At 39.5% G+C, this 27,025-nt stretch overlaps 1 protein-coding gene across 1 annotated transcript in view; it reads right to left on the bottom strand.

Moving 5' to 3' along the window:
- Positions 1–10,071, bottom strand: part of dnajc15.L (DnaJ heat shock protein family (Hsp40) member C15 L homeolog) — a 31,967-nt gene extending 21,896 nt beyond the window's left edge. The window contains exon 1 of the mRNA XM_018247313.2: positions 9,900–10,071. Within this exon, the coding sequence (XP_018102802.1) occupies positions 9,900–10,004 (105 nt within the window). The 5' untranslated portion in view covers positions 10,005–10,071. The remainder of the gene's footprint in view (positions 1–9,899) is intronic.
- Positions 10,072–27,025: the final 16,954 nt, after the last annotated feature.

The raw sequence follows: 27,025 nt of genomic DNA, 5'->3' as shown, positions 1-27,025 counted from the left end.
TTTTTTTATACCTGCTACAGTGTATTTTAAATTCCATGAACAAAGCAAGGCACTGAAAACAAAAAAGCTGACTTTTCATCTGCCACAAATAAAACACTAGATTACGTGAAAATACAGGGGCAAAATAAGACAAGAGCTACTTGGATTTAAACATGTACATGTTTTACAGGTCACATCATAAAATGGATTTAATCAAAACATCAGCTTTTAAAAAGGAGAATAAAAGTTGTGTGAAAAAAAAAATCACGTATTCTTATCATCAATGTTTGTGAACCACCAGAAGAATATTCTTGGCATATTCATACAGATAGAAGGTTGGCTCCGCAAATGAATAGTGATAGGGACAGATTGACCAGGGTAATTGACTAGTTCATCTGTACTGCAGGGTGGTAGTGTTTGTGTGTCATGAAGACAAAGACTTAACCAACTGAACTGATGACACACAGTTACATTACAGGGGAACAATCACAAAAATGAAAAATTAATATAAGCTTTATCATACTGATACAGGTATAAGAAATTTTGCTAAATATATTCAACTAAAAATTCCGACCCATGCCTGAAATAATCAAGTTAATCTTCACTATCCGCATTCTCTCTGTGCAGGAATTGGGAGCCTGATTTTGACTGACTGTCTTTGAAATTCACTTTTTCAATCACCAGAAATCCTGTCTTTATACATGCAGTATTTGTGCCAACGTCAGGTATTTTGTTATTGTGTTTGAACTCAAATCAGTTATTTTAATGAGCTCTAACACATCTGCTAGGAAAATGAGCCCCCCAAAATGTATATATTAAATCTGTCAAAGAAAATCTGACAGCTGACTCCTGCATGAACAGCAAAAAAGAGAAAAAGATGCTAAGGGGGTTGAGTGAAGAGTTAGTTACATTCAATATGTAGAGTGAGTGAATCAAGAAAAAGCAAAATGCAGAATACCTGCTATTTAGTATTTATTGTGCATTCACACAACATGTTTTGGGCAACAAGGGCCATCAAATCAAAGTGAAAAAGTGCTTTAAAGGGTCATAAAGGAAGTGCCACCTCTTAATCAATGATGTGAACCACAGTTAACCCTTACCACTGTGGAGTATTACAATCAGACAATTAAAATATTAGCACAGAGTATATGAATATTATATTATGAATATATGTAGGATATATATGTAGATATATGTAGGAAGCCTACAGACAGCTGAGCACTATGAACAAATAGGCTATGACCCAGTGTTTGAAATCAAAAAGGAGATAGACTCCCTAATAAACTATGCTAGGTTGAATGGGATAATTACTAAGCAAGTACATGAGTTTTTAAGTACAGAACATCCCCACACTCCAGTTTTGTATCTTCTCCCGAAAGTGCACAAATCACTTAAGAACCCACCAGGATGCCCAATAATATCGGGCATTGGTTCAATACTTGAACCGTTATCACATTTTATTGATCAGCATCTTTTGTGCAACAATTGTGTCTAATATTCCTACTTGTTTAAGGGACACAACAGATTTATTGAAAAAATTGCAAGACACTACATTACCACAGGGGGACATCTATCTATGTAGCATAGACATACAGAGCTTATATACGTCTGTACTACAGAAAGAGGGAATTGATTGTATTGAGGAAGCCTTGTTGGAAACTAATCTTTCACACCACTTGATACATTTTTTAATTGACTGTTTATCTTTGGTCTTACAAAAGAACTACTTCAGATTTAATGACCAATATTTCTGGCAAAGCCAATATCTTTGTCCATTATTTGGAACAGAAGTTGTTCATAAAAGGCCCATATAACAGTCATATTATTAAGTATTGGAGATATGTGGATGATGTTTTGGTCTTATGGAAAGGAACAGAAGTGTTGTTCCACCAAATGATTGACGAGACCATTAAATTTACCAGTGAGATTTCAGCTACCTATATTAACTTTCTGAATGTAAATATAAGACTTTGTGGTCAACAAATGTTAACGCAAATGTTTTCCAAACCCACGGATACCCTCCTCACTTATGATAGCTTCCACAATCCACATATTATTAATGCAATTCCGAAGGGACAATATAGAAGAGCAAGGCGGATTTTGTCTAATAATAAGCAGTTCCAGTCCTCTATGCGGAATATCACTAATAAATTCCTCAATAGAGGTTACAAAAAGAAAAAGCTGGCACCCCTCATGGAGGAGGTTAACCAATTAGACCGGGAGGAGTTATTACAAACAAAAGGGTAATTGAAAAGCGATACGGAAAGGGTCCCTTTTGTTACGAAATATGGAAAACAAAGTAAATGTATTGAGAAAATTATAAAACAATATTGGCCTACTCTGAGACAAGATAAACAATATGAGGGTCTTTTTATACAACCCCCGCTGTTCTGCTACAAAAGAGGTAGATCACTGAGAGATATACTCTGTCCCTCTGACTGCCACCAAAATGGCATCACATCTACTAAGACATTAAGAAAAGGCACTTTTCCATGCTTTAGTTGTGTGTTGCTCATCAGTAATGAAAAGTAGTACAGTTAATCATCCGATGAAGGGTACTCCCATAAAGATAAAAAACGTTTTTACTTGTGAGACAAAATTCGTAGTGTATATGCTGAAGTGCCCTTGTGGCATGGCATATTTAGGACAAACTATCAGAATGGTCAAGGAGCGAATTAAAGAACACAGAAATAATATAAGGAATTACAAAACTAATACAGCTACTGACACACCTGTCTCTAGACATTTTCATAATCAGGGCCATAATGTAAGCCAGTTTAGATGGCTGGTACTTGAAAAGATAACACAGACTAAGAGGGGAGGCGATGTAAGAAAATCCCTTGGACAACGGGAAGCGTATTGGATAAAAAGAATGAATACATCGGCTCCAGCAGGCTTAAATGATTTTTGGAGCTTATCTCCGTTTTTATAGTTAGATTGTTTATGCATGTATCTCTTTCTTCACAGATATTGACAACATCTTGGATTAGAATACATTGTTGCGAGTATTGGTTAAGGGCAAGACCTTTTGTAAAATGTGAGCAATTTATAAATAGCAACTAGTGTACAGGCAGTTGAAACAAGGTAACCTTAGGGTAGGCTCTTTCGATGAGCAGTTCCTACAAGTAATTCTCTATTGTTTTTATCTATATTTATGTGTAGCTTGACTTCACTATTTCATGAGGAAATCGTTTGAGATGATCGTAATTTATTGGTTAACAAGTTTTGGCATTATGGTTTGAGCCGGGAATTTTGCACACAAACTTTTATGGTATTCTGGACTTTTTATACAAATTTTATACAGTTAATTTAATATTTATTTACAGTTTGTGCTAATATTTTAATTGTATTTAAACCTGATTGTAATATTCCACAGTGGTAAGGGTTAACTGTGGTTCACATCATTGATTAAGAGGTAGGACCTCCTGTGTGACCCTTTAAAGCACCTTTTCACTTTGATTTGTACACACTTGAAAAAGGGCCCTTGTTGCCCGAAATATTTCATGTGGATGCACAATAAATACTAAATAGCACGTATTCTGCTTTTTGCTTTTTCTTGATTCACTCACTCTACATATTGAAGTTAATCTTGTGGCATTTGTGTGTTACTTCTAAATGTGAAGAGTTAGTTACAGTATGTCAGAAAGAAGTGGTACAGAATTTTTAATTGATTATAGAGGTATGAGATGCGTTATACAGAAACCCTTTATCCAGAAAGCTCCTAATTACAAGAAGGCCATCTCCCATAGACTCCATTATTATGGATAATTCTCATTGCTAAAAAATGATTCCCTTTTTCTCTGTAATAATAAAACAGTTCATTGTTATTGATACCAAGTAAGATACAGTTAATCTTTACTTGAAGCAAAACGATCCTATTAGGTTTATTTAGGGGCACATTTACTAAGGGTCGAAGTGAATTCGAAGTGAACATTCAAATTCAAAAACTTCGAATTTCAAAGTAATTTTTGGGTACTTCAACCATCGAATAGGCCAAATTCGACTCAAAGTGAAAATGCTTCGATTATTCGACCATTCGATAATCGAATTACTGTCTCTTTAAAAAACTTCAACTTCGAAACTTCGCCACCTTAAACCTGCCGAATTGCTATGTTAGCCTATGGGGACCTCGTAGAACCTATAGGCAGTATTTGTCTAAGTTTTGAGACGTCAAAGGATTTTTTTGTAAAATCGTACGATTAAATCGTTTGAATCGTTCGATTCGAAGTCCGATCGTCCGATCTTGAAAATCCTTCGAATTCGACTTCGAATGTCGGACTATCCTATTCGATCGTTGAATTTCGAAGTTTTTATCACTTCGAAATTTGACCCTTTATAAACCTAACACTTAATGTTTATTTTTCATTAGACTTAATGTATGGAGATCCAAATAACGGAAAGATCCCTTATCTGAGAATTCTAGATAACAGGTCCCATAACTGTATTTGGAAAGATTATTTTTTCAGTATGATAAAGCTTCTATTAAAAATTAATATTTGCAATATTTCCACTTTAAATGCCTTCTCTGGGTTTGGATCCTTGACCGAGTCAGTTTGGATCTCAGCTTAGGACATCCTGATGTGAAGCTTTAGTAAAAAAAAAAAACATACTAGAATAAAATAATTATTTCCATGCTTTATTTGCTAATTTAAAAGATAATTATAACTGAATAGCTACATTTGTTAGGTATTGTGATAGCACACTGCTAGGAAAGAAAAAATGACTTTAGAGACCTGCTTGCTGAATTCTAATGCTATTAATTGACTCTTTGAAGAGCTGTGGGGATCAGTCCTTGAAGCTGTTGCATTGTTTTCTATACAAATAAAGCAATGAAATGCATCTGTAACTAAAAAAAACTGTTCCAAAACCCAAGCCAGTAACAAAACATTAGGTAGTTATTCTATGTTTTTGTAAAACTGCCACGGTCTAGCACAGCAAAGAGTATTACAAAACCAGGTTTTACGTTATTAAAGATAAATAAATGGCGCAAGAAACGATGCATGAAATTGCAATGGCACACACTGCTGTTCCTTCTCTTGCTGACCACTTTTCTGCACAGTTTCTAACAAATATTTAGTCATCCATTACAAATATTTATACCTCAAACTCTGTCAAAAAAAGAGATTGTACGATATTTTGAAATGCTCTTAAGAGCGTAAGGCTACACATTTCTTCAGTATGTGTATATTGTTAAAGGTGAAATAGAGCTTAACTAAACAATTAGGGTAGAAATGTTGTACATTACATTTTGGGATTCTGTAGAAGCCCAAAGCAACACCAGCCCTTTAGCAGTAAAGACCCTCCAAAGATGCCCCAGTAGCTCCCCATCTTCTTTTCTGCTGATTCACGGCACATGCTCTGTGCTGCTGTCACATACATATATACTCAGAAACCACATGCATCAAAATGTAATAACCAGCCCTGTAGCTTCAGTTTATATAACAGGCAAACCTTATTTTCTGCTTGATAATTTACAATGATCCCTAAGCTTAGCTTAACAACAGCTGCTCAGAGCCCACTGAGCATGTGTGACTAGGGTTGCCACCTGGCCGGTATTATACCAGCCTGGCCGGTAAAATTGTTGCTTAATGCCAATGTTATCTATAGGGAAAACAACATAATAACATAGGAAGACCGGTATTCTTTTTCCAGGAAAAGGTGGCAACCCTATGTGTGACGCAGACACTTCTAATAGAATCCAAGATGGGGTAACTCCAGTGACAACTTTGAAGGCCTGGGTCATTACTTCTATAGAGATGCTGAACCATTAGGCTGATTTAAATTTGGCATTTCTAGCCATATTAATTTTTAGGGTTTAGTTATCCTTTAATAAGTGGCAGCCACAAGCAGGCCTGTCCTTGCAATCTATAAATTCTGGCATATGCCCGAGAGACTAGCAGATTCCATAGACAGTCACTGTTTATAAGGATTGTGGGGGGTTTGGTACCTCTGTGTACCTAGGACCTGGCCACACGCATCCCTTTTAATGATCATATAGATATTTGCACAATGTCCCTATATTGAACTTATATTAATTATTTTGATGTGTGAATACGTTGGGAAAAAAGCAAATGTTGATATTTCAAAACAGCAAAAGCCTGGCAATAGAAGTCGATTCACAGCTAGAATGAAAACACTGGCTAACTGACAAGCTTAACACTAACACAGATATTACACCTGGTATATAACTATACATAATTAGACAAAGATTTAGAGTAAGCAAGTTACCACATTATGTTAATTTGAACAAAAATGTTGTTTTATTTGCAACTAAATTATAACAAAATTCACTGGGGAGTGCCTATTTGTTAGGCACCCCACCCCAGTGGGTATGGTCTGTAACCTTGGGCACAGGGCACTTTTCTTAAAAAAGCCATGCCGCCATCTTTAAAGTGATACGGACACAAAAAATGTATTTTCAAAATATTAATCTACATTAAAAGTTACAAAAGCAGAACTATCAGCAAAAAACGATCAACATGAACTATATGCAAGTAATTATTACGTTAAGTTCCTAAACCTGATTGTTTTGCCAACCTGACTGTCCCATCTTAGTCTGTCAATTAAGAGTTTCTGATCGACTACTGCTGAACAAATATGGGAGCCCCCTCATAAAGGAACATGGGGGTAAGAGGTAATGTAAAAGCATCAGGCAAATACTTTTATGGCAAAATTATAAATAGCATTCAAAGATAATGTTATGATGGATATAAAAAACGTTTCTGGTATCAGTATCTCTTTAAGGATTTCCTTGCAGCAGTACAAGACAAGTTGAAATCCTTAAACACATTTAAATGAAATGTACTATGGACCAGTGCACCTCTGAGGCAAATTGGAGAGGCTTCAGATGGGTTTTTTTTTTTGCCTTCCTCTGGATCGTCTGGCAGTTTGGCAGGTTAAAAAAAGTTAAAAGGTTGAACTTGATGGACGTGTGTATTTTTTCAATCTAACTTACTATGTTACTATGTTACCTTTGGCCACGATATTCAATGGGGGTAAGAACTTTAGTAAGAACTTTTGTGGGCTTTGTATATTGTCTTTGTTAAGTATTTGGTTTACCAATACCTGACCTATAACACAGAGGCTGCCTTAGGCAAATAAATAAGAAATATTGCTTTGTTTATACATGAATTCTCTCAATGATTACGACACCACTAATGGAACTGTGATCAGCTGGTTCACTTACTGAAATGTAATCTACATGTCACATATCCATGGAGCCGTTTCATACCTTTACATGTTGAAGGAATAACCATACCCCAAATTAAACCTTCAATGCAGAAAGGTCTGTACCCATGTCCTTTTTTTCCACAAGGATTTATTGATGTAAGCATTTATTTCTCTGCCAAGCTATGAGACGACATAGTGGATGATTCCTGCTATGGAGAATTCCATTTATGACATTTTTGTCTGGATCAGCCCTCAGTTAGTTTGTCTAGGGAAAAAAAAAACATTCCAAGGCCTATAGGGGTCTGGCAGGCTGCTCCTCTCATAACCCTTCTGTCAATCACAACAGTAGAGTAAGGACATTGCATCATAGACAATGCTAAACAGCAATTATTTTCTACATTACAATTCAATTAAATTAATGAATATCTCCAGTATGAATCACAAGGTATTTTCCATGTGAAAGACATAAAAGGAAATTATTCAATGAAGGTTATGTGAATATCATGAATAAATTGATTTTATCTCCAGAACAGATTGTGGTGGTTCACTTTTCAGTTAACATTTAGTATATTATAGAATGTCCTATTCCTAGCAAATTAGCAATTTACATATCTTTCTATTTAGTCTCTCTCCTGTTCATATTCCAGTCTCTCATTCAAACCACTGCCTGATTGCTAAGGTACACAAGATGCTAGCGACCATAGCTGCTGAAATTCCAAACTGGTAACTGAACAAAAAGCCGCAAATAATAAAAAATTAAAACCAATGGCAAGTTGTTTCAGAATATAAATGTCTGTGGCATACTAATAGTTAATTTAAAGGTAAAGATCGACTTTAAGAAAAGTATAAGAGAAAAGGGCTGGGGCATTTCTAAGCTCATTAACCAGACATCAGAACATTTTATATACAAAAGCAACGTAGTGCAGTTTTATATTAGAATATAAAGGCCCAAGAGAGTATCAAGTAACTTCACACCTGCATACCTCCCAACTGTCCTGTTTTCAGCGGGACAGTCCTGCTTTTGACAGCTCAACCCTCAGTCCCGCGTTTGTACTGAAAAGTCCAGACTTTCTCTGCACTGAACAGCCAGAAAAACAAAACATTTTCTAACTTAATTGGCTTTTGGCAGAGAGCCCAGAACAATTACCAGGTGCAGCTAAAGCTGGCCATAGACGCAAAGATTTCATCGTACGAATATTTTATACGTGGAGTGGCCCGAAATTTTTCGTGAGATGGCGGTCGCTCGTTCAGACGATCGGACAGGTTAGAAAATTACTGACAGCTCTCGATAATATCTCTGCATATATTGCAGATCTGACGATATCAGTGGGAGATTGTCACCAGCTTTTGTCGGACATAACTTCTGCACGATTGCTGTCAGGGGCAGAACATCGTCTGATCTGTTCTTTTACTACTTTATTTTATCTGAATGGTTAGTGGAAGGTCGGGAGATGGCACCGAACGATCGATTGTCTATGGCCACCTTTAGATACTTTGTAACAATTTTGAGATAAGCAAACAAGTAATTGTAACAATTTAGATAAGGAGGTTCCTTGGGAAAAGTTAGACTCACAGTTTAAGGGTAATCTCCTCGAACTGCCTTCCCGCCGGCTAAAATGCAAATCGCCATAGTCCCGCTGGCGATTTGCATTTTAGCCGACGGGAAGGCAGTTTGAGGAGATTACCCTTAAACTGTGAGTCTAACTTTTTTACAAATCTCCTCTTCTTCGGGCGACTAATCTCTTCGAACCGCCTTCCCGCCGTTTTCTGAAGTTGCCTCACGAGGAAACTTCGGGCAACTTCGGAAAGTCGAAGCGATCCGACTGCCATCCCGCCGGTGATTTATATTCTAGCCGGTGGGAAGGAAGTTCGAGGAGATTAGTCGCCCAAAGAAAAGGAGATATGTAGTTTGGGACCAATCTCCCGAAATAGCAGCAGGTGCCCTGGCCCTTAAGGGCAATTCACCTTCATTAGCAAAACTGTAATAACTAAAAAAAACAAACACAGAAATATGTAAACTTTCATAACCTGCCAAATTCTGTAAAATGAAGATGGTAAAAAGGGGGTGTTTTTATTTCCAAAATGTTGGGAGGTATGCACCCGACATCAGTGGTGTAACTAGATGATACTGGCAAATAATTTTAGGACCCACAAAATATCCAGAGGTTGTGCAGTATTACCAATATATAATAAAATTACTCATTAATAAAGGATTCATGGGGCCTCCCTGTAGACGCAGGGTCTGCTTCCTCTGTAGTAACACCCCTGTCTGACATAGACAATCCACCTACTAATAATTCGTATACATAGTAGCAAATGCCACGTTTACGGTCACTATGGGTTGCTAGCCAGCATTTTTATTACAGTACTTATTATTATTGCTAGCCAGTACTTTGTATATTACATTCCCTCTCTATAGAGAATGAAACTCTGGACAGTGGACACAGTTGTAAATGACCTTGACTACACTAGATACACCCTACTGGCTGCATGAGCTCACAAATGCGCTTACGTAATTCTACCACAGTTTGACATCAGGAAACAGTAGCCAAACAGATATACCCCCGTCCCTTCAGAACTAAACTTACATTTGCGTATAAACGTACAGTATACATTACCTACTGCGTCATTACATAAGTGCCAGGGGAAACGTACTTCGTATATATTAGGTTGAAACAAGACATTGCCAGCATTATATAATACCGAAGTAAACAGTGGTCGCAGAGCGCCAAGCCAGCTCTATTACTCACCAGTCGTCGATCGATATCAGTAGAGGAGTCCGAACTCGGTCTTGCCTTATATTCTGCATAGCGTAGAGCTTCAGATGTCCCCATGCCCGTGCTGGAGATCGCCATGACAGTAAGACTACGGAAGCCGAAAGGGTCAAAAACTACATCAAAACGAATGGCAAACTGGTTGACGAAATGAAAAAGTAAGCCACGCCCACCATTCGCGTGCAAAATCATTGTCTGGCCGCCCAGAATCTTTCCACATAGTGTTCTCTTAACGAAAACAGCATTTTAAATAAAGCAAATTTTTATTGAAAAATATCTGTACCTTTACGTGTACGCCTATGGGAAAGCTGGCAAGCTTATATGGCGACATTGAGAAAGTGGGTGAGAAGGGGAGGCACAGGGTCATAGTGCCATTTAATGCATGTTAGCTGCACTACTACATTACCATTTAACCATACCTCCCAACTGTCCCTTTTTCGGAGGGACAGTCCCTCTTTTGACAGCTCAACCCGCAGTCCCTCATTTGTACTGGATTTGTCCCTCTTTTCTCTGCACTGAACAGCCAGAAAAAGAAACAAAGTTTCTCACTTAATTGGCTTTTAGCAGAGAGCCCAGAACACCTAACAGGTGCAAATAAGATACTTTGTAACAATTTCGAGACACAAAAACACAGTTTAGATAAGGAGAAATATTTTCAAACTTTCATAACCTGCCAAATTTTGTAAAACAAACATGGTAATTAGGGGGTGTGGTCATAAAATTGCTACGCTACATGCGGAAAAATTTTTTTTGTCCCTCTTTTTACTTCCAAAATGTTGGGAGGTATGATTTAACTGTTTCACTGACAGATGATTTTGGTACTTTTATTGCCAGGCCATTCTGCTCTAAAGGGGGTCTTTTAGTTTACCCAGGAAAACGATATACCATTTTTTGTTCAGGACAACCTAAGCTTTCAAAATGGGTAAATATATCTTTTTACTCCAAACTACCAAGTAAAGATTCTATCCTATTCCTAAAGTTATCATTTTTTTTAAAAAAAAATCACCTCAAAGCGTCCAATCTACAGCATCATATCTACCACATATCATTAGGTAACCAGATAAAGTACCCTAAATATGAACGCCTGGGGTCCGTTGAATAGTTTGATGCATAATATGCATTTTTTACCATATGTCATTTAAAGCATTTTAGAAGGGGTAAAGCTACAAAAATGTATACTCGCCCCAGAAAGCCATATATTTTTGGAAAGTACACAGTCCCCTGAATACAAAATGGGTACACATGTCTGTTTACTCCAAAGTAACAAGCCGCAAACCTTTCCTAAATATGGTGACTTTGAGGACATTTCCAAAAATCACCTTAAAGCTTCCATTTTGCAGCATTTTATCTCCCACATAGCATTAGGTAATAGGATAAAACATGAATGCTAGGGGTCAGATGAACAGTTTGATACTCAGGGGCAGATTTATCAAGGGTCGAAGGGATATTCGAATTCGAAGGATTTAACTTCGAGGGTCGAATTTGAGGGTTAATTAACCCTCGATATTCGACCCTTGATAAATGTGCCCCTAAGTGTACTGTATATTGTGAGTGGGTCCCTAAGCTCAGTAAATGACAGCAGCACAGAGCATGTGCAGCGAATCAGCAGAAAAGAAGATGGGGAGCTACTGGGGCATCTTTGGAGACACAGATCTTTACTGCTAAAGGGCTGTGGTTGCCTTAGGCTGGTACAGAAGCTCAAAACATAATTTACAACATTTCTAGCCTATTTCTTTAGTTATGCCTTACTTCTCCTTTAAGGTAAAAAGACAACACATTATGAAACCTATTGGCTAATTATGTTACCTGTGCAGGTAGTGCTCTAGCCCAGGGTACTTTACTGTAGATTCTCAGCCTACAACAACTGCAGCACAGTTATGTTAAGTGACTGAATGTTATATAAATGATTCACTGAATATTTATGCAAACAATAAAAAAGTACATTTTATTTTGGTTAGTATTTTATTCTAACATATGTTGTAAAACAGGTACATTTTCAAATATTAAACTGTTATTAAATATATATAAAAATATTAAGCTTCAATTGCAATTAATACAACAGAGAACATTTTTTTTCAGTTTTGCTATTCATTAAAATTAGTAAATTGGACAAGGCTGGAATACTTTTGAAAGGATACTCTCTTTTCATCCTCTCGATCCCCTTTTCTGTTTTAAAATTAAGGGAGACCATTTTAACATTCTGGAGAATAGGCCAATCAAAAAATGTAATCTCTGGTAGAGATGTCGCGAACTGTTCGCCGGCAAACTTGTTCGCGCGAACATCGGGTGTTCGCGCTCGCCGGAAGTTCGCGAACGTCGCGCGACGTTCGCCATTTTGGGTTCGCCATTGTTGGCGCTTTTTTTTGCCCTCTCACCCCAGACCAGCAGGTACATGGCAGCCAATCAGGAAGCTCTCCCCTGGACCACTCCCCTTCCCTATAAAAACCGAAGCCCTGCAGCGTTTTTTCACTCTGCCTGTGTGTGCTGAAGAGATAGTGTAGGGAGAGAGCTGCTGCCTGTTAGTGATTTCAGGGACAGTTGAAAGTTTGCTGGCTAGTAATCGTTTTGATACTGCTCTGTTATTGGAGGGACAGAAGTCTGCAGGGGTTTGAGGGACATTTTAGCTTAGGTAGCTTTGCTGGCTAGTAATCTACCTTCTACTGCAGTGCTCTGTATGTAGCTGCAGTGGGCAGCTGTCCTGCTTCTGATCTCATCTGCTGACTGCTGCAATAACAGTAGTCCTTGTAAGGACTGCTTTTATTTATTTTTTTGTTGTTTTACTACTACTACTACTACTACTACTATAAGAGCCCAGTGCTATTAGTCTAGCAGTGTTGGGGAGTGGGACTGGTGTGCTAATCTGCTGCTCCTAGTAGTTCAGCAGCACCAACTTTAATTTTTTTTTTTTAATATTCATTTTTTTTTTATTTTACTTTTTTTTATTTTACTACCGCTGTAGTAGTGTATAAGTTGACCTTTTAGGCATTATTTGCCCTGTAGGCATTATTTGCACACTGTTTTCTTCAACCCGCCATCGAGCTGTGTGACCTTGTTCCCATTCTGTCTAAATATCCATAATATTACCGTCTCCAGAAAAAACACCGGAGTCACTTTTTTCAAGCAGCATTCATATATTTTACGTAATCCGTATCCACCGCTGTAGTAGTGTATACGTTGGCCTTGTAGGCATTATTTGCACACTGTTTTCTTCAACCCGCCATCGAGCTGTGTGACCTTGTTCCCATTCTGTCTAAATATCCATAATATTACCGTCTCCAGAAAAAACACCGGAGTCACTTTTTTCAAGCAGCATTCACATATTTTACGTAATCCGTATCCACCGCTGTAGTAGTGTATACGTTGGCCTTGTAGGCATTATTTGCACACTGTTTTGTTCAACCCGCCATCGAGCTGTGTGACCTTGTTCCCATTCTGTCTAAATATCCATAATATTACCGTCTCCAGAAAAAACACCGGAGTCACTTTTTTCAAGCAGCCATAATATATTTTACGTAATCCGTATCCACCGCTGTAGTAGTGTATACGTTGGCCTTGTAGGCATTATTTGCACACTGTTTTCTTCAACCCGCCATCGAGCTGTGTGACCTTGTTCCCATTCTGTCTAAATATCCATAATATTACCGTCTCCAGAAAAAACACCGGAGTCACTTTTTTCAAGCAGCATTCATATATTTTACGTAATCCGTATCCACCGCTGTAGTAGTGTATACGTTGGCCTTGTAGGCATTATTTGCACACTGTTTTCTTCAACCCGCCATCGAGCTGTGTGACCTTGTTCCCATTCTGTCTAAATATCCATAATATTACCGTCTCCAGAAAAAACACCGGAGTCACTTTTTTCAAGCAGCATTCATATATTTTACGTAATCCGTATCCACCGCTGTAGTAGTGTATACGTTGGCCTTGTAGGCATTATTTGCACACTGTTTTCTTCAACCCGCCATCGAGCTGTGTGACCTTGTTCCCATTCTGTCTAAATATCCATAATATTACCGTCTCCAGAAAAAACACCGGAGTCACTTTTTTCAAGCAGCATTCATATATTTTACGTAATCCGTATCCACCGCTGTAGTAGTGTATACGTTGGCCTTGTAGGCATTATTTGCACACTGTTTTCTTCAACCCGCCATCGAGCTGTGTGACCTTGTTCCCATTCTGTCTAAATATCCATAATATTACCGTCTCCAGAAAAAACACCGGAGTCACTTTTTTCAAGCAGCATTCATATATTTTACGTAATCCGTATCCACCGCTGTAGTAGTGTATACGTTGGCCTTGTAGGCATTATTTGCACACTGTTTTCTTCAACCCGCCATCGAGCTGTGTGACCTTGTTCCCATTCTGTCTAAATATCCATAATATTACCGTCTCCAGAAAAAACACCGGAGTCACTTTTTTCAAGCAGCATTCATATATTTTACGTAATCCGTATCCACCGCTGTAGTAGTGTATACGTTGGCCTTGTAGGCATTATTTGCACACTGTTTTCTTCAACCCGCCATCGAGCTGTGTGACCTTGTTCCCATTCTGTCTAAATATCCATAATATTACCGTCTCCAGAAAAAACACCGGAGTCACTTTTTTCAAGCAGCATTCATATATTTTACGTAATCCGTATCCACCGCTGTAGTAGTGTATACGTTGGCCTTGTAGGCATTATTTGCACACTGTTTTCTTCAACCCGCCATCGAGCTGTGTGACCTTGTTCCCATTCTGTCTAAATATCCATAATATTACCGTCTCCAGAAAAAACACCGGAGTCACTTTTTTCAAGCAGCATTCATATATTTTACGTAATCCGTATCCACCGCTGTAGTAGTGTATACGTTGGCCTTGTAGGCATTATTTGCACACTGTTTTCTTCAACCCGCCATCGAGCTGTGTGAGCTTGTTCACATTTTGTCTAAATATTGATAATATTATCGTCTCTAGAAAAACCACTTGAGTTACTTTTTTTCAAGCAGCATTCATATATTTTACGTAATCCGTATCCACCGCTGTAGTAGTGTATACGTTGACCTTGTAGGCATTATTTGCACACTGTTTTCTTCAACCCGCCATCGAGCTGTGTGACCTTGTTCACATTTTGTCTAAATATTGATAATATTATCGTCTCTAGAAAAACCACTTGAGTTACTTTTTTTCAAGCAGCATTCATATATTTTACGTAATCCGTATCCACCGCTGTAGTAGTGTATACGTTGACCTTGTAGGCATTATTTGCACACTGTTTTCTTCAACCCGCCATCGAGCTGTGTGACCTTGTTCACATTTTGTCTAAATATTGATAATATTATCGTCTCTAGAAAAACCACTTGAGTTACTTTTTTTCAAGCAGCATTCATATATTTTACGTAATCCGTATCCACCGCTGTAGTAGTGTATACGTTGACTTTGTAGGCATTATTTGCACAGTGTTTTCTTCAACCCGCCATCTAGCTGTGTGTATTATAGTTTCCAGAAAAACCAACTGAGTTTTTGTTGTTGTTGTTGTTTTTTTAAAAATAATGCCAGGCAAAGGCAGGCCGCCACGCAGAGGCCGTGCTAGGGGCCGTGCTGCTATGCAATCCTGTGGCCCTAGCAAATTGCCCAGTTTTAAAAAGCCAATGACCCTGAACTCCCAAAATGCTGAAGAGGTAGTTGACTGGCTTACACAGCACACCCCATCCTCTACCGTTTCTAACTTTACCACAACATCCTCCTCATCCTCCACTGCTATGGCCACCCCACGTAACACTTCCTCCACCACCGGTGCCCCTTCTTCACTGGGGTCAGAGGAGTTATTTTCCAATGAGTTTCTTGAACTGAGTAATGCGCAACCATTATTGCCAGAAGAAGATGAAGGAGATGAGGACCTTACACCAGATTTAATTCTGGCAGAGAACACGATAGAGATGGACATAATGAGTGATGAGGAGGAGGTCCCCGCTGCTGCTTCCTTCTGTGATGTGTCAGAAGAAATTGATGCATCTGAGGAGAATGATGATGAGGAGATTGATGTTTTGTGGGTGCCTAGTAGAAGAGAGCAAGAGGAGGGTAGTTCAGATGGAGAGACGGAGAGTCAGAGAGGCAGTAGGAGAATAAGACTTAGAAGAAGCAGGGAGGACAGCCCGCAGGGATCAGTAGGGCAACAACATGTATCGGCACCTGTGTTCAGCCGGCCAACGCACCCGCCATTGCCGCCAATACCGCCAACTCCGCCAACTTCTACTGTTACCGCCAGATCGCACACTTCCAAAAAGTCAGCAGTGTGGGATTTTTTTAATGTGTGTGCCTCTGACAAAAGCATTGTAATTTGCAATGAGTGCAGTCAGAAACTGAGCCTTGGTAAGCCCAACAGCCACATAGGTACAACTTCTATGCGAAGGCACATGAGCGGCAAGCACAAAGCACTTTGGGAGCAACACCTCAAAGGCAACAGGCAAACTAAAAGCCACACTCCTTCTGGTCCAGCATCTTACTGCTCTACCTCTGCTCTCCTTGACCCGTCTGAACCACCCTCCACTCCGCCTTCCACCTTGACCACCTGTTCCCATTCCCAGTCATCTGCCACCAGCCAAGTTTCTGTGAAGGCCATGTTTGAGCGTAAGAAGCCAATGTCTGACTGTCACCCCCTTGCCCGGCGTCTGACAGCTGGCTTGTCTGCACTCTTAGCCCGCCAGCTTTTACCATACCAGCTGGTGGACTCTGAGGCCTTCCGCAAATTTGTAGCAATTGGGACACCGCAGTGGAAGGTACCCAGCCGCAATTTTTTTTCTAAAAAGGGAATACCACACCTGTACCAACATGTGCAGAGCCAAGTTACCGCATCTCTGTCACTTAGTGTTGGGCCAAAGGTCCATATGACTACTGACGCATGGTCCTCCAAGCATGGTCAGGGCAGGTATGTCACCTACACTGCCCACTGGGTGAACTTGGTAATGGCTGGGAAGCAGGGAATGGGTAGCTCAACAACAACAGTGGAGTTGGTGTCACCGCCACGGATTGCACGCGGTTCTGCCACCACCTCTACTCCTCCATCGCTCTCTACCTCGTCTTCTTCTTCTTCTTACTCTGCTGCTGGGTCCTCCTTCTCCTCCTCCACACCTGTGCACCCCCAGCTCCCCCTAGGCTATTCGACGTGCCAGGTACGCCGTTGTCACGCTGTCTTGGGGATGACGTGCCTGGAAAGCAAAAACCATACCGGATCTGTACTCCTGTCATCTCTGCAGTCACAGGCCGATCGGTGGCTGACCCCACACCAACTGCAGATCGGAAAAGTGGTGTGTGACAATGGAAGCAATCTGTTGGCAGCGTTGAGACTAGGCAATTTAACACATGTGCCCTGCATGGCACATGTGTTAAATTTAATAGTCCAACGTTTTGTCTCCAAGTACCCAGGATTCCAGGACGTTCTCACCCAGTCCAGAAAGGTGTCGGCCCATTTCAGACGTTCCTACACAGCCATGGCACGCCTTGCTGACATTCAGCAGCGCTACAACATGCCAGTCAGGCGTTTGATTTCTGACAGCCAGACTCGCTGGAATTCAACGCTCCTTATGTTGGAACGTCTGCTGCAACAACAAAGGGCCGTCAACGAGTACCTTTTTGAACTGGGTGGTAGGACTGGATCTGCACAGCTGGGGATTTTTTTCCCCCGTTACTGGGTGCTTATGCGCGATGCCTGCAGGCTCATGCGACCTTTTGAAGAGGTGACAAATATGGTCAGTCGCACCGAAGGCACCATCAGCGACCTAATACCCTTCGCTTTCTTCCTGGAGCGTGCCGTGCGACGAGTGACAGATGAGGCTGTAGACCAGCGTGACGAGGAGCTGGAAGCGCACGATTTCTGGTCGGAATCACCAGAACGAACCCAGGCACCTGCTGCAACGCAGGGAGAGGTGCCAGAAGTGGAGTCAGAGGAGGAAGGTGGCTTTGTGGAGGAGGAGGAGGAGGACCAACAGGAGCAGGCTTCCCAGGGGGCTAGTGGTGACCTTTTGGGGACCCCTGGTCTTGTACGTGGCTGGGGGGAGGAGACCGTGGATGATGCAGTCCTTGATAATGAGGAAGCGGAGATGGATAGCTCTGCATCCAACCTTGTGAGAATGGGGTCTTTCATGCTGTCATGCCTGTTGAAGGACCCCCGTATCAAGAGGCTTAAGGAGAAGGACCTGTACTGGGTCGCAACGCTACTAGACCCTCGGTACAAGCATAAAGTGTCAGAAATGTTACCAACATACCACAAGTCCGAAAAGATGCGGCATTTACAAACCAGCCTGCAAAACATGTTGTACAATGCTTTTAAGGGTGATGTCACTTCAGGAACTCATCAACATTCCAGGGGCAGAGGTGCCAGTAATCCTGCCACGAGCACACCTGCAAGGACAAAGCCCTTTGGCCAGTCTGTAACGTCAGACATGCAAATGTTTTTCTGTCCAAGGCAGCGCCACAACCCTTCTGGATCCACCCTCAAAGAACGCCTCGACCGGCAGGTAGCGGACTACCTGGCATTAACTGCAGATATCGACACTCTGAGGAGCGATGAACCCCTGGACTACTGGGTGCGCAGGCTTGATCTGTGGCCAGAGCTGTCACAATTTGCCATGAACCTCTTGTCTTGCCCAGCCTCAAGTGTGCTCTCAGAAAGGACCTTCAGTGCAGCAGGAGGGATTGTAACTGAGAAGAGAACTCGCCTAGGTCACAAAAGTGTCGATTACCTGACCTTTATTAAAATGAATGAGGGGTGGATCTCGGAGGGTTACTGCACGCCGGAAGACTTGTTCTGACTTCTATGCAGCTGTCCTTCTCTTCAAGCCTCATGACTCCACACACAGCTGTCCTTTAGCGTCCTCCTCCTCCCTCCGCCACCGTTACAAACTAGGGTGCAAACCCTACTGGTTTAATTTTTTCTGGCCTCTGTGCTTCAGTGGCTGCAACCAAAAAAATGCATATTTTCTGCATTTATATGGCATAATTTTTCTGGCCTCTGTGCTTCAGTGGCTGCAACCAAAAAAATTTATATTTTCAGCATTTATATGGCATAATTTTTCTGTCAACTGTGCTTCAGTGGCTGCGACCAAAAAAATGCATATTTTCTGCATTTATATGGCATAATTTTTCTGGCCTCTGTGCTTCAGTGGCTGCAACCAAAAAAATTTATATTTTCAGCATTTATATGGCATAATTTTTCTGGCAACTGTGCTTCAGTGGCTGCGACCAAAAAAATGACTATTTTCAGCATTTATATGGCATATTTTTTCTGGCCTCTGTGCTTCAGTGGCTGTGGCCAAAAAAACTGGGCAAACAATGCCTACAAGGTCAACGACATTGACCTTGTAGGCATTGTTTGCCCAGTTTTTTTGGCCACAGCCACTGAAGCACAGAGGCCAGAAAAAATATGCCATATAAATGCTGAAAATAGTCATTTTTTGCCATACGTTGACTCAACGTATATGGCAAAAAATGACTATTTTCAGCATTTACGTGACATATTTTTTCTGGCAACTGTGCTTCAGTGGCTGCAACCAAAAAAACTGGGCAAACAATGTCTACAAGGTCAACGTATGGCGAAAAATTACTATTTTCAGCATTTATATGGCATATTTTTTCTGGCAACTGTGCTTCAGTGGCTGCGTCCAAAAAAACTGGGCAAACAATGTCTACAAGGTCAACGTATGGCGAAAAATGACTATTTTCAGCATTTATATGGCATATTTTTTCTGGCAACTGTGCTTCAGTGGCTGCGTCCAAAAAAACTGGGCAAACAATGCCTACAAGGTCAACGTATGGCAGTTGTTTAAAGAGAACAGTAGATTACTAGCCAGCAAAGCTACCTAAGCTAAAATGTCCCTCAAATCCCTGCAGACTTCTGTCCCTCCAATACAGAGCAGTATCAAGCAGATTACTAGCCAGCAAACTTACTATCATCTGTCCCTGAAATCACTAACAGCTCTCCCCCTACACTATCTCTTCCAAGCACACACAGGCAGATTTTTCAGATACATTTTTGCCCTTGATCCCCCTCTGGCATGCCACTGTCCAGGTCGTTGCACCCTTTAAACAACTTTAAAATCATTTTTCTGGCCAGAAATGTCTTTTCTAGATGTTAAAGTTCGCCTTCCCATTGAAGTCTATGGGGTTCGCGAACCGTTCGCGAACCGCTCGCATTTTTGCGCAAGTTCGCGAATATGTTCGCGAACTTTTTTTCCGACGTTCGCTACATCCCTAATCTCTGGTCCTGCACCCACTTAATGGCTAATTGCGCACTGGTACCCCTAAGCACCCATGTATAATTGCCTTATGATTCTTGTTTTTCCTGCACTAATTTCCCTTTGCTAGCTAAAGAAGGCTTTTTGTCTTCAGTGGGATAGCAAGCTGTGCAGTTGTTGTCAACTTATCGAGCCTGCCTTCAACTAAGTTTCTCAGGGATCACAGACCAGAGGAGCTAGAAAAGATACCAAAGGGTCTACAAAACAGTCACTTTATGTCCACATTTTCTATATAGGCATTCATACCAATATGGGCCCCTCCCTGGGATAGAGCTTAGTAGGACAGTGGCCCTGTGCCTATATAGGAAAAAACAAACATGTTTTTGAAAATTAGTAAAAAAAACCCTCTCTGATCTGATTGGATATAGTCAGAAACGAAACTAGAGGGGGGCGGGCCCTGGCGCAGGACGCCCACCCGGGCCCCCGCCCCCCTCCATACACCCGGAACTGGCCTGGGAACATGCGGCAGGCGGAGTGCCGGGGGGCCCTGAGGGGGTGCGGGCCCTGGCCCGCTCACACCCCCTGCTTCCCCTGGTAGTTCGCCCCTGGATATAGTCTATATGGATGTTCCAATTAGACTGGAAAGAGTGTAGGCAAGAGGAGGAGTGTCCAGGGCAGAGCAAGGTGGAAATCCAGCACAATAAAATATAGCATTCTCCCCTTCCTTGAACATAAAGTGAAAAGAATGATAAAGTCTCTTCAAACATTAATGAATGCACCTTTTTTCCCTGAAGAACTTTTGCTGCATCTTTGGGAAAAACTTAGGTTGAAATAAAGACTAAGGAGTCTCTTGCACTGGCACTCTTGGAGGCGTATTTATCAACAGTCTCATTTCAGTGGTTTTAGAGATTTTGGAAACCACAAAATAAACTCACTTTCTCTAAAACCACAAATGCCATGAAAGTTATTAAAAGATCCACATATAAAAAGTACGAACAAAAAAAAAGTAGGGCGATGCGCTAAAAAATATGAATACTACAAAAAAAAAATCCCAAAACTCCTAAAAGTCCGAATTGATTGAAAATAGTCCTATTGGATCAGCACAGCTCCCACTGACTTCTATAATTTGAATGTTAGTAAATCGGCCCCCTTAGTATTCTATAGGTTCTTTGATTTATCTATGTAACTAGGTCTAGGCTAAAGCCTTTTCACAGAAAACCTAACTCAATAGAAAGTGGCTACCTATTTAAACATTATCTTTATTAAAATAATTTTGTGTAAGCATTACAAGGAAAACTACATCCACCCAGGAGACTGATTAGTAATGAATAATACATTAACATCAAATTTCAGGAGTGTTCTCCACCAGCATAACAATTTTAACACTTAAAAATGGTAATGATGAGTGGGATTTTGCATTTATATTAACAACTGATTTAATAGTCTCTATTGTTGGTTCCGCTGCATTACCAATACCCTACCCATAATCAGCAATTTTTCCAGTTCAATACAGAATATACATGAGGGGCTGTAAATCTAAAACACAATATTAGAAAACAGTGCAATTTGCAAAAACAGAACAGTGTGTTACTACTTGTTTGAAATCAGATTAAAAGTCCCAAAGCACTTGATAGACATCCCTGTTCTCACCCCAATTTAATCCCAAATTCTCAGTGAAGTGTCATGGAATTTCTGTTCAATGCCCATTCACAGAATGGTGTAAGTATCATGCGCATGTTAATTTATATCACATGTTTAGAGTTTACAATTTAGTGTTGTGCATGTGAATGTTTATCCAGACCTGCTGTGCATTATATGTGATTTATATCCATTTAATTGTATGTTAATGTATTATTGCTGAAAATCAAAATTTCATGAAAAAATTGATTTAGTTTTGTGACATCTAAGAGAACCCTGCAGTTATTATTCTCTAAAAAGTCCTACATTATTCATTCATTTTGTAGAACTAAATGTCATGGAAAATAGTCTATCCTATATTATACAATTTACTAACCCTTTTATACACTAAAATACCAATGGGCAATATCAGATAGTTTCCTTTTCTTACAATAAACGATTCGATATTCAACAGGACCCTGAATCATGGAACTTTGGACATGAATATTTTTTCCTTAACTATGTTGCATTCTAGGTAAATATATTGTTCTCTAGGTTACACTATACTCTTAAGAACATAAGTGTTTTGCAATGGTATTATATTGAGGAACGTCAAAAAATAATCAAATAACATAAAACTTCTCCTGAGGGCACCAAAGTGTTTCTAAGCCAACTATATTGAAGGGGAAAATATTTCAAATAAAAAAGGGTTTTACGGGTTGTTCAAAAAAGAAAAACAGCACACCTTTTCAAAAAGTAAAACCACTGTTTATTGAGTCATTAAAAGCACAAGTGGCTACAGGCTGTAACTTTCAATATTCAGCACTATTTCATTATTATTTCATATGAAGGGGGTTATTTGCTAAACTCCAAAACTCACTTTTTTTTTTTTTTTAAACCTCTAATTTTTCAAGATTTATTAAAGCCTGATGCTGCAAAAAGCCTGAATCTGAAAATCTGCCATCTCAGATCTGCTGAGGTTATATATAAGTCAGTGGGAGAGGTCCCTATGCTGTTTGGATATTTCTATGGTTTGCGCTGCAATTAGCCCGAAAATCCAACTATTTTGGGGCAAAAATTCAGGCTAAAAAATTGAGAGATTCTGGTTTTCACTCGATTTTATCAAGATTTTACCTGAACCGATTAAATCTAGTTTTTTTAATAAGTAAGGTAAAATCGGGTATTAAAGTTTGATTGTGTTTTTTTAATTTCAAAAATGAGATAAATTCAAATTTTAGTAAATAAACCTTGAACAGTTATTTTACCATGTTATAGAAATAGTGTTACTAATTCCAGATTGAGAATGTGCTTGTTTTATAGAATCCTATTTTATAACTGGCTGTGTTCACTAAACAGTTTACAGTGCACTGAAGAGTGGTGTTACTTTAACATTGCATCACATGTCACCAAATGAAATGTCAGTGTAAATTGCAGGCTGATTTATTCCATGGATCTTCTATTATGACAATGGCTCACAGGTCAGTTCTGCCCATTACATTTTTTTTCTCTCCAAGCAAAGATAGGCTGTTGCCCATAACAACCAGTTTTATATTTGTTTTCTTTTGCTACCTGGCAGCAGAATGAGAGGTTACATCTGTCATAAAAGTTGATGCTACAGTTCTACTAATTACTAATAAATTCTGATGCAGACTGCATTGATTTTTATGCTGCAATGTAATGTGAACAAATTACTAATTATATTGTAATCAACACTGAGGTCCAGAGCAATAGCATATGCATTGCCCTATCTTATTAGAGAAGCTTAGAGGTTTTTTTAAATTCCATTATTAACATGTATTTATATAGCGCCAACATATTGCGTAGCACTGTAATGGACCATGTTTTTTTCAGTTAAGGGCTCTTACACATAGGCAGATTTTCCTGCGCTCCCCTGCGTTACGCTTTCTTCCGTTCAGCCGCAGGGGAGCGCAGGAGTAGATGCACTCAATTATTGTGAAGGGGACTGTACTGTCTCACACAGACGCATGTATGCGCCGAATGCAGGTGAAATGCAACATTCTGCGTCCCACCTGGCACTTACATGCATTTGTGTGAGTACAGTCCCCTGTACTCATACAAATGAATTGGGAAATTCTAGTAATAATTAAGGAATGTAACACACTACTGGTGAAATTGTGAGTTCCTCTATGAAAAGTACCTGGCAAAAAAGTTTGCTTGTCCCTATGCTTCACTGCTATATTGCTTTGGTTGCCTTGGGCTGGTGCAAAAACCAAAAGGATGTATAATTTCTAGCTTTAATTCGAGCTTTTTCACGTTAGTTCTCCCTTAAATATGGCCTGGCCTCTCCCATATGTTTTTTTTAAAAACATTTTTACGTTGTTTTCCCGTAATTGTAGAATTAGAGTACTGCATGAGTAGTTTAATCAACAACATTAATCAATTCTAGTGATTCCACCAAGATGTTTGCAGTGATCTATTGTATAACAAGATTGCATTGTGAGTGTAAGTAAAGAGCAGATTCTTAATGGTATGGCACTGAGCCTTGCACATTAAACCTTTATTGCTGGAAGCTTTAATGAGCACATGTGATTTGATATGCAGCACCTGCTAAAATTACAGTGCTTATTTAGCTTCTGCAACTGACTGTTCAGTGGTTATTTTATCAAATGAGCTAAAATATACCATTACTTTGGGAACATTGTGCCGCGTGGTGTGTTCTCATTTGTATAAGAAAAAACACTGTTAATTTGATACAAGTCATTGCCTGTGTCACAAATAATAGTTTTAGCTGAGAGGAGAAACAAGTAATACAACCAATCTACAATTAACAAATGTTTGTTTTTTTTTACTTCCTGCTGCTCATTTATGGCAGAGAAACAGCATGACGTCTTCTCTTTATGAAGATGGCTGGAGTGTTATTGTATCATATCTTTTTTTCCCCTTGGAAACACAGTTATAAGATGTAAGGTGAGGATTTGTCCTGCAGGAATGTATTGTTTTATTTTGAAATGATGCTTCCCCTTAAATGTACCTTTTTGTTTGGTATAGGCAGCTGGACAATTTGCAGTATTTAAATGGTTTAACTTTTGTTTGCTCAGACAATGGTGCAGACCAGTATATCTTGCTATACTGTGCATGCCCAGCTCAGGGATCCCTGGGAAATGAAGGTAAAATGGCAGCTTGGTGCTCAGTTAGAAACTGGAAATCAGCTATTTTATTTACTGGTTGCACCTAACAAATTGGCTGCAGGTGAACCATGATGCACATGAAATTACAGGTAATCTGCAATCTTTTTTTGTGTGTTGAGAGTGATCGACAATTTCGGGTGGGGGATCGAAAAAATATTTGCCGGGGGCCCATGCAACAAAAGTTACAATGTACAAATCGAATATCGATTTGTATGATTTTCGGACCGTGTGTGGAGAGTCCCGACATTTTTCGTCCCATGGAGATCAGTCGTTTGTACGATCAGCCAGGTTAAAAGATTTCTGTCGGCTGCCGATAATTTCTCTGCATGTATTGCCGATCTGACGATTTTCAGTGGGAGACACCAGCTTTGTCGGACATAAACTTTCGTACAATTGCTGTTCAGGGCAGAACATCGTCTGATCTGTTCTTTTACTACTTTATTTGATCTTAAGGATAGTGGCAGGCCGGGAGATGGGGAAGTCCGATCGTTTGAGGATTCGAATGATCAGATCTTTGCGTCTATGGCCAGCTTAAGCTGCATGACTCTATATTGGTGGAAAACAATCCTATTGGGTTTCTGTAATGTTAAAATTATTTTTAGCAGACCTAAGCTATGGAGATCCAAATTACAGAAAGATCACTTATCCATAAAAAAACAGATCCCAAAATACTATGCCTATTGCACTTTAAGCTGAAAATATAAACAAGTTAAATTTTCTAGTCACGTTGGCACCTGTTTTGATACATATTTGGGTACATTGCACTTTCACTGACTCTTTTGGTTCATTATCCTAATTCCTGGTGGTACAAAGCATCCATATCCTTTATAACAAGGGGTTGAGACAGTTTATTCTGACATTTTCTCTAGAATTGCTGCGTTACCAAGAGTTCATTTTATGCACGAGAGACGTTAAATGTCAGACATAGTCAGCTCTGTACTCTTTTAAAATCCCTTTAGACAATTGCAGAAGTGCATAGAAATATTGTTGATATAGATATTTGTTCTGTGACGTGTGAAATAGAACCATTACTTATCTCTGAAAAGTTAAACAATATAGCTTCTTTTTTCCTGATGATGCATATTGAAGCAAGATGCTGTAATCTTTTAAAATAATACCATATTCAGTCTAATATACTGAATACTCATTTAGAACTTTGTTCTTATATATGTCTTTATTTCTGTGACATTTTTTTGGGGGGGTGATGTAATGCATTTTCATTAGCCAAGACCAGGCATCTTATCAAAAAACAGAACTAACATTGGATAGTGCAAAAAAAAAACAGTAAAATGCTAGAAAATACATTGGAGCAGAGCAGTTTAAATTAAGTACCAGGGGTTGAATCCCTGTTGGATTTTATATGCCAAGACTGGCATCTTATTAAAACAAAAATGATTGGATGGTGCAAAATACAGTAAAATACTGTAAAATCAAGAATTCTCCAAAACGGTAAAATAAATTGGAGCAGAGTTATTTATATAAAGTCCCAGGGGTTGAATCCTTGATGGATTTTTATGCCTCAAGGGCTTCACAGATGTGATGTTTCAGATCATGATTTAAGTATACTCCAGTTTACAAACATGGTATATCAGATATTTGACCAGCTCCATTAAAAAAAGAAGACAGTTCCACTCTAGTACTTGTTTCACTTTTTTCAGATTAACTTTGATTTTGATTAATTATGTTTCTATTTTAGGCAGATTAGTTTGTGTCTCCAGTTCTATGGATTTGAAAATGTGAGATACCCAAAATATTGTATAACTGACACCATGGATCCAGTCTATACTCAAGAATGTATTCATATGCACTAGTAGGTATGGGACCTGTTATCCAGAATGCTTGGGACCTGGGCTTTTCTGGATAATGGATCTTTCCGTAATTTGGATCTTCATACCTTAAGTCTACTAGAAAATCATGTAAACATTAAATAAACCAATAGGTTGGTTTGGCTTCCAATAAGAATTGATTATATCTTGGTTTGGATCAAGTACAATGTACTGTTTTAATACTACAGAGAAAAAGGAAATCATTTTTGAAATAATTGGATTATTTGGATAAAATGGAGTCTATGGGAGACAGCCGTTCCATAATTTGGAGCTTTCTGGATAACGGGTTTCCGGATAATGGA

This window comes from Xenopus laevis, chromosome 2L (assembly GCF_017654675.1).
Source record: "Xenopus laevis strain J_2021 chromosome 2L, Xenopus_laevis_v10.1, whole genome shotgun sequence".
NCBI classification, from domain to species: Eukaryota; Metazoa; Chordata; class Amphibia; order Anura; family Pipidae; genus Xenopus; species Xenopus laevis.
Note: the sequence above shows the minus strand (reverse complement) of the source record. Positions and strands in the feature narration are given on the sequence as shown.